The 16,053-nt window shown below is 34.1% G+C and overlaps 2 protein-coding genes across 2 annotated transcripts; one reads left to right on the top strand and one right to left on the bottom strand.

Moving 5' to 3' along the window:
* The first annotated feature begins 3,300 nt into the window (after positions 1 to 3,300).
* LOC142553691 (V-type proton ATPase catalytic subunit A) lies at positions 3,301 to 10,720 on the top strand. The gene is made up of 20 exons (XM_075664130.1): positions 3,301 to 3,592; positions 4,186 to 4,312; positions 4,577 to 4,632; positions 4,722 to 4,778; positions 4,916 to 5,027; positions 5,145 to 5,182; positions 5,297 to 5,398; positions 5,505 to 5,561; positions 5,638 to 5,709; positions 5,797 to 5,898; positions 6,021 to 6,083; positions 6,156 to 6,288; positions 6,956 to 7,062; positions 7,699 to 7,893; positions 7,962 to 8,048; positions 8,159 to 8,263; positions 9,730 to 9,827; positions 9,920 to 9,998; positions 10,145 to 10,233; positions 10,346 to 10,720. The coding sequence occupies exons 1-20, from the start codon at positions 3,515 to 3,517 to the stop codon at positions 10,458 to 10,460; spliced, it is 1,872 nt and encodes a 623-aa protein (XP_075520245.1). The 5' UTR covers positions 3,301 to 3,514; the 3' UTR covers positions 10,461 to 10,720.
* A 1,314-nt stretch (positions 10,721 to 12,034) lies between these two features.
* LOC142553689 (uncharacterized) lies at positions 12,035 to 14,470 on the bottom strand. The gene is made up of 3 exons (XM_075664129.1): positions 14,314 to 14,470; positions 13,487 to 13,636; positions 12,035 to 12,510 (listed from the first exon to the last, which is right to left on the bottom strand). Exons 2-3 carry the CDS (start codon positions 13,629 to 13,631, stop codon positions 12,269 to 12,271), a joined length of 387 nt encoding a protein of 128 aa, XP_075520244.1. The 5' UTR covers positions 13,632 to 13,636; positions 14,314 to 14,470; the 3' UTR covers positions 12,035 to 12,268.
* Between the last annotated feature and the right edge of the window lie 1,583 nt (positions 14,471 to 16,053).

Genomic DNA, 16,053 nt, shown 5'->3' with positions numbered 1-16,053 from the left:
TCTGACAGTGTTATGCATGAAAATGCATGCGTAGACCCAAAAACTACTACAACACAACAATTACCTATAATCCTATTTATTAGAAGTAAATATGTTTTATAGCTAGGTTGTGACTCTCCTACTAAATTCATTCAATATATCTAGCAACTCATGCAATATTTATTTAGAATTGTTTGATTTTGGCCATCAAAGATATTGCAAGAAAATTGTATAGGAAATTTTCACAATATCATTGAATCAGATACCCAATTAATTATGTCACATACAGGGTAAATATTTAATTTTACTAAAAAAATTATTATTATAATTGGTACAATCAAGTAACCAAAACAATTTAGCTCTCTTATGGAGAGAACAATAAAATTGACACGAGACATATGTATATTCTTATAATAAAGGAGACCTTTGAGTCATTTAAAATTAGGGGTGTCAATTTGGGTGGGTTGGATCGGGTTGAGCAATAGTGCTATTAAAAAATTGTCCAACCTATCCGAGCCAACCCGAAAACTTCCAACCCCAACCCAAATCAACCCGATCAACTCGATTAACCCGATTTTAAATTTTTTTAAAAAAATAAAATTAAAAAAATAATATTTTAATTTAAACACATAATAAAAAAATATCCGTCATATATATGATTTAAATTTGAAAATTTTAATTATAGAAAAATAAAGTACATTTACTAAATCAAATAAACAATTGTTTAAAAAATAAAAAATATTCAAAATAAGTATTAAATTATGAAAATTTATGATATAAATATACAATAAATATTTTTTCATACATATAATATATAAAAATGTAGGCAATATTTATTAATTATATATTTTTTAAAAAAATTAAAATTTTCCGGTCAACTCGGGTTGACCCGAACTCAACCCAACCCGATCATTTTTCGGGTCAGCTATCGGGTCCAACCCGATCTGACCCGAACTCGGAAACTTCAAACTCAAACCTGATTTTTTTCGGGTTGAACCGTGTCGGGTTGGTGGGTCGTGTCTAATTTGACACCCCTGTTTAAAATGCATCCATCTCACACTTTATATAATATACAACAAAAATACAAAGCTACTTGCAATTTACAGGGAAATAAACATGGGGAAATATTGAGTCGTTATCCACACTTTTGGTTATATATTCGAAAATACGAAATACAATTTCATCAAAAACTAGGGTCATTGTTAGGATCGATATCTTCAAGCCAAAAGCTATAATTGTTAAATGCAAAACTTTATTTTTCATACTTATGGCAGCGCAGAGCGCACCTACTTGGGTGCTAATGGATTAGCTGTTAGTCTTATGAATCTTTGGAGGTGCGTGTCTATCTGCTGCTGTTGTCTCATATCCTTTAGAGATCAGTCTTACTATTTTCCTACCGTCGGCCTTGTCTCAAGCAGAGGCAGTATTACCCGTTATGATCTGATGTCACTCTTTTACGGCTCACTTAGCCAACCAGATCAAACGGCTTCCTAGGAAGTCAATCATCTCAATACTACTCTCACTCATACACGCTTAACCCAACAACCACAAATTGTTCAAAATTAAATTAATCCATTCAAACCATAATCACATAAAACTAACACCACTTTAAACTAAAATCATACATTAAAAAATAATAAATCAATTTGAAATATATAAAACAACATCAAACCCCGTGGCGCTCCGATACCATTTGCGAATTAATTATAACACTCAAAGGATTATATATTCTCTTTGAATCGTGCTTAACAATTCTCTGCGGCACTTCAAACCCTCAAGACTTCTTTGTTATCTCAAACTCGAATTATTGAAACTTTTTATTGATGACATACGCACATGCTTGGCACACACCAACACAAGCTAGCACACATCTATGTGTACAAAAATTCTACATGCATCGGAACATGAAAGTCTAAATAATTTATTCTTACTCATTTAATTTATACTAGTTTTTATTCGAACTATCGACGGGACTTGGTCGAACCCAATTAAATTAAACTCTAATAATAATTTTAATATAATCAAATTATGATTAATTAACATGATTATTAAATTTATTCTGCTTCACTGAAATACAAAAATTATATCATCAATCTAATTGAAATTACTAAAACATAAAATCAATCATTACAACTGACTTAACATCTTCTCCACAAGGCTCATTGGAGCAAGTTTCCCGATGACACAAAGACTTATGTTCGATTACAATACATTCAATGCAAGAAAAAATGTGATATATTTGAAATTTTTGTGTGTATTTCAACATAAATGTTTATCTAATTATTTGTTTTTTTTTTAGGTTATCAAGTTCTTGTACTTTAGAATAATGACAAAAACTTATGTGAGACGGTCTCACGGGTCGTATTTTGTGAGACGGATTTCTTATTTGGGTCATCCACGAAAAAATATTAATTTATATGCTAAGAGTATTACTTTTTATTGTGAATATCGGTAGGGTTGACCAGGTCTCACAGATAAAGATTCTTGAGACCGTCTCTAAAGATATTTACTCTAGAATAATACTGTAAAGATCAAATAATTATTACTACGCCAACAATTAAAATGAGTAATTTTATTTTTTTATATTCAGTGGAAGCACGAAGCTTCACACTAAACGACGAGTGGTTGTAGGTGAAAATGGATCGGGATACTAAGATCATGAATTTGGGAAAAAAAACGTGCATCAATGCTAATGTTGTCTCATATCACCTCAATAGTCTTATCATTTTTTTTTGTCATAGAGCATAGACATGGATTTGGATCTTCTGTTGTGGCTGAACATGTGTTGTGCTCTTTTTACACGAGATAATCAGCTGATCATCTGGTATTCTTGTTATATCCGATAATTTTTCAAATTTATCTGACACTATGTGAGGTCCATCAGATGATCAATTGATCATCTCGTGTAAAAAGTGCACCACACACGGTGTTGTGTTTCCAATCACAACAGATGATCCAAATCCGCATAGACATCTTACTCATTAAGATCTGTCGTCTTATTTTATAGTTCAAGTAGCCAATCAGATAAAACAATGTAACGTAAACAACTTGACGTATGCTTCCCAAAAATAGTACTACTCTTATCTACAGCACGTTTAGTCCAACATAGTATACACATATAAACAAACTAATTTATTTTATTAAAGATATCATTTATTACATAATAATAGGACTTGATTAAGTAATAACATATGTCCATTATGAATTATGAGACCTAGAAAGCAATATATTTTTTTGTAAAAAAATATATTTATATATAAATAATATTAAAAATAAATCGGAAAAATTATTCCCATAGATATATGTAATAATAACCACAAAGCCACTCCTATCAATCACTGTTTAGCAGAAGTGCACCAATCACTGCACGTTCCCTTTTTCTCGTTTCTCTCGTAGTTTCTCTCGATCGGTGATCGAGGTGCGAGTTCAGATTGGATCGCGTAGGGTTGCTGAATCGCCGATCGGATCTCGTTAGTCCGGACTTGGTTCTACCGCTGATTGGTTGGTTTTGGATTCGATCTGTTTTGTTTGAAATATGCCGTATGCGTTCGGAGGTCAGTTGACAACCTTCGAGGATGCCGAGAAGGAAAGCGAGTACGGCTACGTTCGGAAGGTTCTTCCTCTTGCTGAGATTGCGCTTTGTTTAGCTCATTTTACACATGTTTAAGTCTGCTTCGACTTTCTTCAGATCGTTCTGATAGTTGATTCGTCGATTTGGAAATTGGAATGATTTTTTTGCTCGTGCTACAAGTTACTTAAGATTTTCATTCAGTTTGTTTGTTACGTCGCAGTAATTCTGTTCATTTTACTTTGAGTGAGTTACTGCTGTTTTGTTTTGGAAGTTAAAGTTGCTGTCTTTAGTGGTGCTTATCCGTGATCCTAGTTGTGACCATCCTAAACTGACTTGTTTAGATTATCTTTCCATTTTGTAAGAGTGTTGACCTCACTTTGTTTTGTGCGTATGATTGGTTTTCAACATCTGGTTGGGTAGACTGTCTAGAGAGAGGCAGCGACTTTATATAGGTTATAGAGATACTACTGGATTTACTTTTATAGCCTACGATGCACATAAATGAGAAAATGGGGATATGTTTCTTGCTAATGACATTATCACAGTAAAGTTTTAACACTTTACATTGACAAAGATTTTCATGGTAAAATAACACTAACATTTTTTATGGATTATGCTTTATTCTTTTTCCATAGGTTTCTGGACCTGTGGTTGTTGCTGATGGAATGGGAGGAGCTGCTATGTATGAACTAGTTCGTGTAGGACATGACAAGCTTATAGGGGAAATCATTCGATTGGAAGGAGATTCTGCCACTATTCAAGGTTTGTGTTTTGATTTCTTCATTCTATCCTTTCCATCGGCTTTTGCGGCTTTTGTTTTCTTTTGCAGCATTTAACCTTTTTCAAGACTGCACCCTCTTTTGTTATCTCATAGACCACACCATGCTAACCCCCTAACAACTCTTCAAGTCAAACAAGGATAGGAGAAAATGCAACTTCTCCATTTTCTCCTTGTCTAGGTTTTAAAATACTAATAAATTATGGTGTGTGATTATGGGTTGTGGGTTGTATGTTGTCTTGTTTCAGTATATGAAGAAACAGCTGGACTAATGGTGAATGATCCTGTTCTTCGTACACACAAGGTTCTAATGACATCATTAACTCCTAGATTTTGAGGTGTTTGTTAGTTTTCTATCAACTTGCTAACGTTTCACCCAAAAACCTTTTACAGCCTTTATCTGTGGAATTGGGTCCAGGAATTTTGGGAAATATATTTGATGGTATCCAGGTTTGTAAATTTTTGCCAATTTCAAAATTTGAAACTGTTAAAGCATTGTCATATAGCAGCTATTTTTCTATCGTTCAGTCTGTGAATGTTGCCTAATGGTGCCTTTTTCCTTTCTTGGGGTCAAACACTCAATGCAGAGGCCTCTGAAAACAATTGCCATAAAATCTGGTGATGTTTATATTCCTCGCGGTGTATCTGTCCCTGCACTTGACAAAGATACTCTTTGGGAATTTAACCCAAAGAAAATAGGTCTCTGTTCTCTCTCTTTTTTTGCTATTTTTGTTTAAATTCAACATTGTTTTGATGCTCAAATGAATTTTTGTTTCTTGATGCACCCTTGATAAATTGTCTGGTATTTCATGGCAGGAGAGGGAGATCTTTTGACGGGTGGTGACTTATTTGCGGTGAGTTTGGCAGAAATATTGTCTGTAGAAACTGAATATTCTCTTAATAAAATGCTATGGATAAGTTTATCAGTCTTTTTTTATATATATATTTGTGCAATAATCTCTTTGCAGACTGTATTTGAGAACAGTTTGATGCAACATCATGTTGCACTTCCTCCTGATGCTATGGGAAAGATATCCTACATTGCACCTGCTGGTCAGTATTCATTGAAGGTTGGCCCCTTGCCAAAACAACACACCATAGACGCATATGAATCCTATTGTATTTCTTCAGGAAAATATATCAAATTCTAATGCATTAAGTTGTCTCTTATTGCAGGACACTGTCCTTGAGCTCGAGTTTCAAGGTGTAAATAAGAAATTCACCATGCTTCAGGCAAGCCTTTTCAATCGAGGAATATTTTTAATATGGGTTATTGTGTGAATTAATATAACAAGCATACTTATTGCAGAGTTGGCCTGTGCGTACTCCTAGGCCTGTAGCTTCAAAACTTGCTGCTGATACTCCTCTCTTGACTGGACAGGTGACCAATTTACTAGTTAAATATTTTTTCAAACTTTGTTTACTTTTTTTACATTTTTTTACATACTTATCACTTCTGTTCACTCAGCGTGTTCTTGATGCTCTATTCCCCTCTGTACTTGGTGGTACCTGTGCCATTCCTGGTGCATTTGGCTGTGGAAAAACTGTTATTAGTCAAGCACTTTCGAAGGTGAACTTCATTGATTTGCATAATTTATCTCATTTGTTTTTAAAAAAAAGTTGCCGAGCTTAAAATTTCAGCACTTGCAAAACTTACTTGCTTCTGTCTTCTTCCACTTGTATAAAATGCAGTATTCTAACTCCGACACTGTAGTCTACGTTGGTTGTGGAGAAAGAGGAAATGAAATGGCAGAGGTACACAGTTTACTACGTTGTTAATAGGCTCTTGTGGCATCATGAAGGGTTTAATCTAGATAACAACTACAGGTGCTTATGGATTTCCCACAATTGACAATGACACTGCCTGATGGTCGAGAGGAATCTGTCATGAAGCGTACAACACTGGTAGCTAATACATCAAATATGCCTGTGGCTGCTCGAGAAGCTTCAATTTACACAGGTAACTGAATATACCATCAGTTTGTGCTCTTGATGCATCTGTTCCTTTGAAAATACTTATGATGGTATGTTATCACATTCATCTAGAAGAAATTGATGACCTTTCTTGAAAGTAAAATGGAAGTGAGTTTTGCAATCTCTATTGAGCACCCTCCCCCAAAATATTTGCTGCCAGTGGCTGAATCTTCTTTTAAGGTTGATCGGCTATTCGTTGAAGTGTTATTCAATATTCAATATATGAGGTATCAACTTTATTACTGCTCAAAATCATTTCTTTTACTCGAGTTGCGCCAATTTCTAACTTGCAGCTAGAGTACTGTTTCATCTGGGTGAATTATGTGTCACCTCATTTCTAGTTTTAGTATCGTCGATTCTAGCTATTCTTGTTAGTTACTTGACTGCATCATTCATCCATGCAAGTTGTTTAGTTCTAGGTTTTTGATCGATTATGGTTCATAATGAATGGAATACATATGCAAGTATGTAACTATGTATCTTGATCTTCTCAACCCCTTCAAACTACTGTAGGGACTGACACTTGACATACATTGTACTTGGACCTGTTTAGAAATTTTTATTGTTTATTCAGCGACCACTTAATTCTTATCTTTGACATTAAAGTTGTTAATGTTGTAGCTTACTATTAAGAATAACTTGTGAATGCCCAGGAATCACCATAGCTGAATATTTTAGAGATATGGGCTACAATGTCAGTATGATGGCTGATTCAACTTCTCGATGGGCAGAGGCATTGCGTGAAATTTCTGGTCGTCTGGTACGTATCCTTTTGATTGCTTCAGCGTGATTTGAATTATTGCTTATTTGAGCATCACTTCTCTGGTTGTGGGTCATGATTTATCAATCGCTATAGATTATTGTGGATATTTGATATTTTATCCATGCATAGCAGTTAGCTCGACTACAGGAGCAATCCCAATTTCAAACCTTAGTGGTTCTGAATATCATGGATACTGGAAATCGAACATAACTTCAAATGCACTAAGGTCATTGAGTAGAAACACTTTCTCGTACACAATAATTATTTGGCAGGATTTTTTGTCTGGTCTGCATCCCACGTTGAGTTTAGTCATATGAGACCTGCCCCTCTTTTTCTCACTCCTACTTGGAAGCTTCTTTTTGTGATTTATGTTCAGATGTGCTTCTCCTTGAAGATAGTCTTCGCAGCCAATTTTAGACATCTTTTCCCATGGTTTTCTCCTCATAGAACACATTACTTGTCACCTCAATTTTAAGAGAATAGAGGGGAGACCTAGCAAGTAATTCAGAAACTTAATTTATTAGTCCCGTTTCATTTCAGCAAGTTCCAGTTGTGTAGAGACGGGATTGTGTGATTGTTATGCATTTGGTTGTGTTATAATCTTTCTAGTGCTGACCTTTCTACTTTTTGCAGGCTGAAATGCCTGCAGACAGTGGATATCCTGCTTATTTGGCTGCGCGTTTGGCATCCTTTTATGAACGTGCTGGTAAAGTTAAATGTCTCGGTGGACCTGAAAGAACAGGAAGTGTCACAATTGTTGGTGCTGTTTCTCCTCCGGGAGGAGATTTCTCTGATCCTGTTACATCCGCAACTCTTAGTATTGTACAGGTAATATAAAGATTCATTTTATGTTAACCATACTATACTCTGTACACTCACGTGTTTCTGTGTTTCAGGTTTTTTGGGGTCTAGACAAAAAATTGGCACAGAGGAAACATTTTCCTTCTGTAAACTGGCTTATATCTTATTCTAAGTATTCTGGGGTATGATTTTTAAATTAATCAACTATTGTGCAGTTTAATGCCTGTTTCTCTGCGCATGATTGCTCCTAAATCCTGATTTTTTTACTATGCTGATTTTTTTTACTTTTCAGGCCTTAGAATCCTTTTACGAGAAGTTTGATCCAGATTTTATCGATATCAGGACAAAAGCTCGTGAAGTGCTGCAAAGAGAGGATGACTTGAATGAAATCGTGCAGGTTTGTGTTGTTTTTAGTTCTGAATGATCTTTTTCATGCCACTGATTTTATTTTATTTTTATTTTTTGCTTTTGGGTGTGGATCTAACATGATTTTTAGTTGTTTCTATGATTCTGATGGGCGTAATCAGTCTAAGTTGCTAGTCTTTAAGACTTGGTACATTTCTCCACTCTCCTGTGAGAATATTATTGTGCAGTGCTAAAGAATTGTTAACATGTGAGAAGCAATTCCCATCATATTCTGTGTTCTATTACTAGAATAGAGATTATTGTATCTTTTTCATACGAGGCCATATCCTTACTTTTCTAAGCTCTAATTCTGCTCTTCCCCATTATAAGTATTACGTGTTGACTAGGGGTGTTCAGAAACTGGACCAAACTGTTTGGATTGGTTTCAAAATCAACCAAACCGTAAAATTTAGTTTGATTCAAGTTTTGGATAAAAATAAATCAAACCAAACCACTGACATTAACATAAAAAGTCATGTAATAAATTTTGTTAATTTATTGTGATTTTTCTTAGATATAGATATATATTTGATTTTTAGTTTGTATTTTGTTATTAGTGAGCTTTATAACAATCAATTACATTGAGAATTTATTTATTGCAGATTTGATCCCAAATAAACATAACTAAAACTCTAAAAATTTAGGTTTTTCTATAAGTCGCAAAATTCTGTAACTTGTATAAATATTTTAAAATATGGTTTTTACTTATAACTATTCTAGTTCACGACCAAACAAAATGTCCAATCAACTTCTTTCAAATGTCAGTTGATATTTTTCTTTCAAACTACAATATTAATATTTCATGCTAATTCACTATTAAACTTAAAATTAAGTCGTCCAAACCAGACCATACCAAACTGAAATTCATGATTTGGGTTGGTTATAGAAATTTCTTGGTTTGGTTTGAAATTTCGTAAAACTTATAAATATGGTTTGGTTCTAATTTTTATCTGAAACGAACCAAATCGTAGTTTGAACACCCTTCAGTGTTGACCAAATTTCTTATTCCAACCGGTAATAAATACCAGGCTTGTATTTCATTGAGTTTATGCCATGAATTCATGATGAGATTTTTCCATATTATGAATTTGTTTCTTTTCTGAACTAAGTTCGGTGGATAAAACAACCTTTTAAAGCATGCATGTTCATTCGGTGAATGCTCTTTTGGTTTTGCTTAGCAATACCAATCAACTATTGCAATCGAATTCCCTGCTTTAGATCCTTCCTATGTCTTTCGGGAACATGTTGATGCCTATACTTTTGTGCAACCGCATTCAATTCCTATTTTTCTCCAAATGTCTGATACAGATTATTATCTGTATTCCCCTGATTACATTAGTAGTATTAAAACAATCAAGAAGTGACGATTAGATGCAAGAACAGAAAATTAACGGTTTAAATTATATTAGTTTTATGTGATGGAATTGTAATTTAACTGAGTAGTTTTGCTTCTTGCAGCTTGTTGGAAAAGATGCTTTAGCTGAATCGGATAAAATTACCCTGGAAACTGCAAAACTCTTGAGGGAGGACTATCTCGCCCAGAATGCATTTACTCCGTTAGTGCTTACCTATATATTTCAAATTTATTAGTGTCTTCCTCTCAAATGGTTGACTTTTCTGAGCCATATGTATGTTTGGTTGGCTACAGATACGATAAATATTGCCCATTCTACAAGTCAGTTTGGATGATGCGCAACATTATTCATTTCTACAATCTGGCTAATCAGGTAAAACTAGCAACTTGCAAGCACGTTTATTTTACTTATCCTCACTCTAAAACTTCTCATTTTTGTGTATTTTACGAGTGGTCTTTGCTCTATTATGCGTTGTGAGTGATGATATTTGTGTTGATAGTATGTGATTCCAAATGCAGGCGGTGGAGCGAGGAGCTGGTATGGATGGACAAAAGATAACTTACACCCTCATCAAGCATCGCTTAGGAGATTTGTTTTATCGTTTGGTGTAAGTCTACTTGTGGCCAAGGGCGAAATGTTTCGCTTTTACGTGTAAATATATGTACAAAAACTCATGTATCGCTGTTAATTTCGAGCTTTTGTCTCTTGCATTTATGCAGTTCTCAGAAATTTGAGGATCCGGGGGAAGGAGAGGAAGCCCTGGTTGCTAAATTTAATAAACTGTTCGACGATTTGACCTCCGGTTTCCGCAATCTCGAGGATGAGACCCGGTGATATGATGAATACCTCGGGCCTTTATTTACCTATTGAATTATGGTTCCGTGTGCCTACTTTTATATTGTATTTTCTTTTGCCTGGGATTTTTGGTGTTTGTAATAAGAAGGGGTCGACGAATATTTGTATTATTCTTTTTCCTACTTGAATAAGTTATAACTCTGCTGGAGTATAAGATGTGATCTGTAACATAAATTACGGCTCCTACTGTATTTGTTTATCCCAATCTAGGTACTATGAAATATTAAATTGTTAGTAAACTCAGAATGCTTCATAAACGCATTGATCTATGCTTAAATATTCGAGCAAACGTTAACACGTGCTTACATCGCACCACGTCGTTGAGGTAGGTATATATACAAGCATCATACTTGATAAACATGATGTTTGTGTGTTTGTACATAAGTCCTATGGCATATACCAAGTTTAACGGCCACTTGGTGCTAAAAGAACCATCCTTTTCATGCTTCCAAGCAAGTATATGTTCACATTCTTCCGTTTTGGAACAGTAGAAACCTTCCGCATATGATCCAACAAAATTTATCGAAAGCACGGAAAATCAAGTTCAACACGGAGATGGTTGATCCTATTTGATAGTGTTGTCAGATTGATCACCAGTTCTTTCGTTAACGCTTGGATCTTTTGTTGAAACATCTAGTCCGCTGCTCCAGTTTTCGTTGTAACAAGTAGGATTGGATTGTAGCAACGCAAAGAATGGGTAGTGTGTTTTCAGTAGCAAAGAAAATACAATGCATCATCGAAGCCGATCCCAAGTACTTGAAGAAGGAAATAGCTAGCTCGAGAGATGCATGAAGCTTGTCAAGCTCAGAATTCTATTATTTTCAATTTAAGCTTCAACATAACACTGATTGTTAGCTTCAATTTGCGTGCAGTGGTAGGGCCAGAATATGATGTGGGGAGAAGGATCCGAAATAGAAAACTCTCAAAATTCCAGGAAGAACATAATCACTTTTCTCTTCTCTTAGAGAGACCAAAATGGAGGGACAATTGTTCCCACCTCCCCCTCGTTGTTCCAAGAAGAGAAGAAAAAAATCCAACCATCAAGTTACGTTCATGTCAATTCAAGAATAAGACCATGCCTGAAAACTTGCACAGGAATAGGTCATTACAAGAAATATTATCCTTATCTTTGAGCAAGTAAATTGAGGGTGCATATAATTCCCATCTTCGCCAAATGTGATTGATTAGCTTGAATTATTTTTGCTTCGTAGTGGTACTAAACGACGAAGATCATAATCAATTCAAAGTAAACTTCCCATTGTCTTTAGCTTTTTTAAAGGGGTACTTTTCCGGGGGTTTAAAAAATATTAAAATATCTTAAAAAATGATTATTTTTCAATAAAAATTTTGTCAAGCTCTAGCCTGCCAAATTGGAACAGGTAGGAAACATGGATTGAACCGGTTCTGTCCATATCCAAAGCAGAACCAGCGGGTATGAATATGATTGGTATCATGTCTCTACCATCTTTAATTGCCATTTCTTGTATCATGTCGGACATATGCTACACTACGAAACGAATTTTGAATATGCGAGGTGATAACTGGAAGAAAACTAAAAAAAGGTTGATATTCGAGCATAAATGGGTGCAAAATTAAGAAGATACAATTTGTCCTTGCATAGTTGCAACACAATAGTATCACACACCTCATGCTAAGCAATGAGAAAAATAAAGTTTAAAGAGGTAGGACAGATCATCATACAAACGGTTCCATAATATGAAACTTTACTTGAAGGGCAAAGGTCTACAACAGGTGAAATCACATATGCTCTGGATTTGATTTGTTACTTAGCCAGGGCCAACTTTAGGAATGTCATAATGTTCACTCATATTAGCAAGATACTGATTGAAATCCTGAATGCGATCCCGGTGTGATTTATTAGATGTCTTAGCCAGCTTATGCGAGTCGATTTTCTCTCTTTGTTCTATATAGCGTCTCTCAGCTGGGGTGAGATGATCATACCAACGAGTGGAACTTTCATCCCCAAAGGTTTTTGCAGCATCTTCATCATTCAAGTCAGCTAATTGCTCTGAAATCCCAACAGTAAGTGAGAAATTTAGTAAAGCAGGGATAGATATTATAAAAAGCAGTACTAAAGAGTTAAGTGAGAAAATCTACACCTCGAAAGGAAAAACAAATAGCAATTTGGAAGCTGATACATTCACACACCGACTTACCCTTTTCAAACAAATTGGAGATGACAATTTACATTATAGATATTGCAAACATAACCTTAAGACGATTCAAACATTTGCACAGGACCAACCATATGCCTATCATTATGACTCAGTTCATAATCAAGCAATGCAAAGAAAATTCAAGCTAAATATTTTACAGTATCAGGAGCTTTTAGGTTTGAGACAACACTAATAGCAGATATGTAAGATTCAAGTACTCAAAATTTTAACACAGCTTTTGCCTGCCAAACATGTACCAAAAACCACTGCAAATCATTCCTGGCTATAAAACGTATAAAGATAACAAATTAATAATCTTTTTCATGAGTATCCCTCCCCCAGGTACCTTCGTCACAAGTTATTGGCATGTACCAAAAACCACTGCAAATCATTCGACTATAAAGTAATAAAACGTATAATGATAATAAATTAATAATCTTTCTCATGAGTATCCATCCTTCCTCCAAGGGCTTTCGTCACAAGTTATGGGTTGCTCCCTGACAATTAAGGATTTTAGGGAACTAGCGAAGGGGTCAATCCCAGAAGGTTCATTAGCAAAATATCCTTTCTTGCTCTATGTTTTCTCATGCTTACAGGTATATATTTGACTAAAAGAACCACGAAATACCAGTTAACTAAGTTATCTCTACCAAAAGAATTTCCATCGAAAAAGAACACAACAATTGAAAATTAAGACATTAACCTCACTTCATTAAAAAAAGTCATTAATCCACAGACAGAAAAAGCATGTTTTCATCTCTTATAACACACAAGCATTGAAAAAAATGTTGCCATATGGTGCCAGAAAATTTAATTAATCAAACTAACTTCCAGATAATTCACTCTCAATGGCTTGAGGAATTTGCTCGTATTCCTTCTTTTGCTTCTTCTTCTTCATCCCACTCGCCTTCACATCCAGAGCCTTGCCCTTAAGTTTCAGCTTCCCAGTGACAACATTATCATATGCAGACATCTCGCCTGCCAATAGGATTACCTAAAATGTCAAATCTTAAGACAATAATCAGCTACAAAGTTCAGATATCCCACATTGAAGGTAGAAACGAGTGAGCACATGAAACAAAGATGTATTTATTTCAATCGTGCAGGAAGAAATTATTATTAGCCTACCAGAAAAAAAGTTTTAAAAAATGTAAAAAACAGTCATTTTTTCAAAGTTTGACAACAGAAAAACCAAAATATATGAGAACCAAACAATAAAGAAATCTACTTTACTTAAGAAATCATTATTCAAATTTGTATACAAAAACTTATTTGCTCTCTAAACATATTAGAATCGAAATCCATAATAAGTTCTTTCATGCAATCAAATAAATAAACCTCGGTCTCAAATTAAAATAAAAAAATAGTCATACAAAATCATTACTTTTAAAAAGAGTATTTCCCAAGTTCAAACTTCATGGCCTCGCAATACCTGTAAATCCCAATCAATTCAATTTTGAGCACTGAACTGGAACTGGCAGCAAAGTATATTTCAGATACATATCATATGGATTTTCTTGCTGCCACTTTTTCAAAAAAATCTCAATTCCCATAATCAGAGTCATTAGATCCAACAATTCACCCCGATGGACCCAAGAATTTTGTACCGAAAATTAACCTCTAAATAAATTTTAAAAAAAAACTTGTGTAAATACCTGTAAAGCGTTCCAGATGACGGAGAGATCTGCTGTGTTGGGATTTTGTTAAATTATTGAAGACGACGATTTTGGGGGAAAGGAAGAGAGCGTCGCTGGGGTTTCATGAATGAACAAGATTGGGTAACCTGGAATCGATTATTATTTTTATCGGTTTGTTTTTAGGACGTGATAATTGAATGATTGATAATTTGATTGATAAATGTTTGATAAGTGAATATATGTAATTTGAGATATATATAATATCATGTGTGGGATAAAATATTGATAAACTGATTTTTGACCAAAATACCCTTTAATATTTTAATTTAAATAAATTTTATTTTTATTCAGATCTTTCGAAGAAATGGGGATATAGTTGCCATAATTGTTCACTTCTCCCCTAAGCATCGCTCTGTATCCCAAAAAATCTGACGGGAAATGAAAACCCTCTCCACATCGTTCTTCCTTCAAGATCGTAAGTCGAGGTCAGATCCGTGAAAGATATGAACCGAAGTTGTAGTTTATCGAGTTTTACCTTCGAATAAATACATAACCAATACTCACACATAGATTCAAAGTCGTAGTTTATCGAGTTTTACCTTCGAACAAACTTGAAAATTGAACAGATCGGACTTAGAAATGAGGATTTTTTGTTCACCACTTTCGATTTCTAAGGTACTGCGCTTCCATCGATTCTTCAGAAGGAAGAAGGAGAATGACGTGTCCGTAGGCCACTTGCATTTTTTTTAATATAGAGAAGGGGTATTTTGGTCAATAAACGTTATGTGAGCAGCAGGATAAATACTATCCACAATGAATGCATGGATTTGTTGTCCAAGGAGAACAGTAAAGTTTATCTAACTAATAGTCAATATCACATTTATAAACGAAAGCAAACAAAGGATAACTAAACAATCTCACCTTAATAAAGCTAACCAAACTGGGCCTAAATTTATGATAATAGTCCTTATTTATTTTTTGTTAAAATATTTTTTTTAATAAAAACTCATTATATATATCAACTAGAAAAAAAACCCTTCAAAATACATAGTTTTACCCATGAAACTAATGTAATTTTTATGTTTGTTTTCATATATGTTTTATTTTTTAATTTTCTCATATGTTAAGACATTATCATTATTTTTTTTACGTGTGAAATATATAGCCATTACTTTTATTGTATACTGGGTAAACTCAGAATATAACGCAATAACTTGTTAATTACGTTCGTCAGGTAAATCATACTGATAAAATCATGTGTGACAAACTCGTCTGATAAAGTATTGATTGGAGAATCGAACTTCTAACCATTAACTAACCACTCACGTCCTTCACCAACTTAGATACCCTCTCTCAAGGGCAAGACCTTATCATTATTAGTCATCATACATACATATATATTGCATGTGAATAATATAATACATAAAAATAATGTAAACATAATGAAATTTTTTAAAAAAATATACTGTCGGAAAATTTAATATTTAAGTTCATCTTGTATTATCTGAAAATTTGAAAATAAAAAAATATTAATAAAAATAATACATATTGGAGAAGGTAACTTAAGAATGATTTGTTAATATTACATAAATCACATTCCATAATAAAATAGAGGGATTTTAAAATCTATGACCAGAGTGTTCATATATTATTAAGTAGTAAATATTATTTAGTGTCAGAGCTATCAAAGCGTCTAACAGGATGGGTCAAAAAATTATCAACGCAACCCGTTTATTTAGCGAGATGAGATTAGTCATT

The sequence above is a fragment of the Primulina tabacum genome, chromosome 8, assembly GCF_025594145.1.
Source record: "Primulina tabacum isolate GXHZ01 chromosome 8, ASM2559414v2, whole genome shotgun sequence".
NCBI lineage: Eukaryota > Viridiplantae > Streptophyta > Magnoliopsida > Lamiales > Gesneriaceae > Primulina > Primulina tabacum.
Note: the sequence above shows the minus strand (reverse complement) of the source record. Positions and strands in the feature narration are given on the sequence as shown.

Excerpts from the sequence above, each read along its gene's own strand:
- LOC142553691 (XM_075664130.1), top strand. The coding sequence starts at position 3,515 with ATGCCGTATGCGTTCGGAGGTCAGTTGACAACCTTCGAGGATGCCGAG. Across the intron at positions 4,313-4,576 it reads AGATTCTGCCACTATTCAAG|TATATGAAGAAACAGCTGGA; the intron begins GTTTGTGTTTTG and ends GTCTTGTTTCAG. Across the intron at positions 5,562-5,637 it reads AGAAATTCACCATGCTTCAG|AGTTGGCCTGTGCGTACTCC; the intron begins GCAAGCCTTTTC and ends TACTTATTGCAG.
- LOC142553689 (XM_075664129.1), bottom strand. The coding sequence starts at position 13,631 with ATGTCTGCATATGATAATGTTGTCACTGGGAAGCTGAAACTTAAGGGC. Across the intron at positions 12,511-13,486 it reads TGAGAGTGAATTATCTGGAA|AGCAATTAGCTGACTTGAAT; the intron begins GTTAGTTTGATT and ends TTGGGATTTCAG.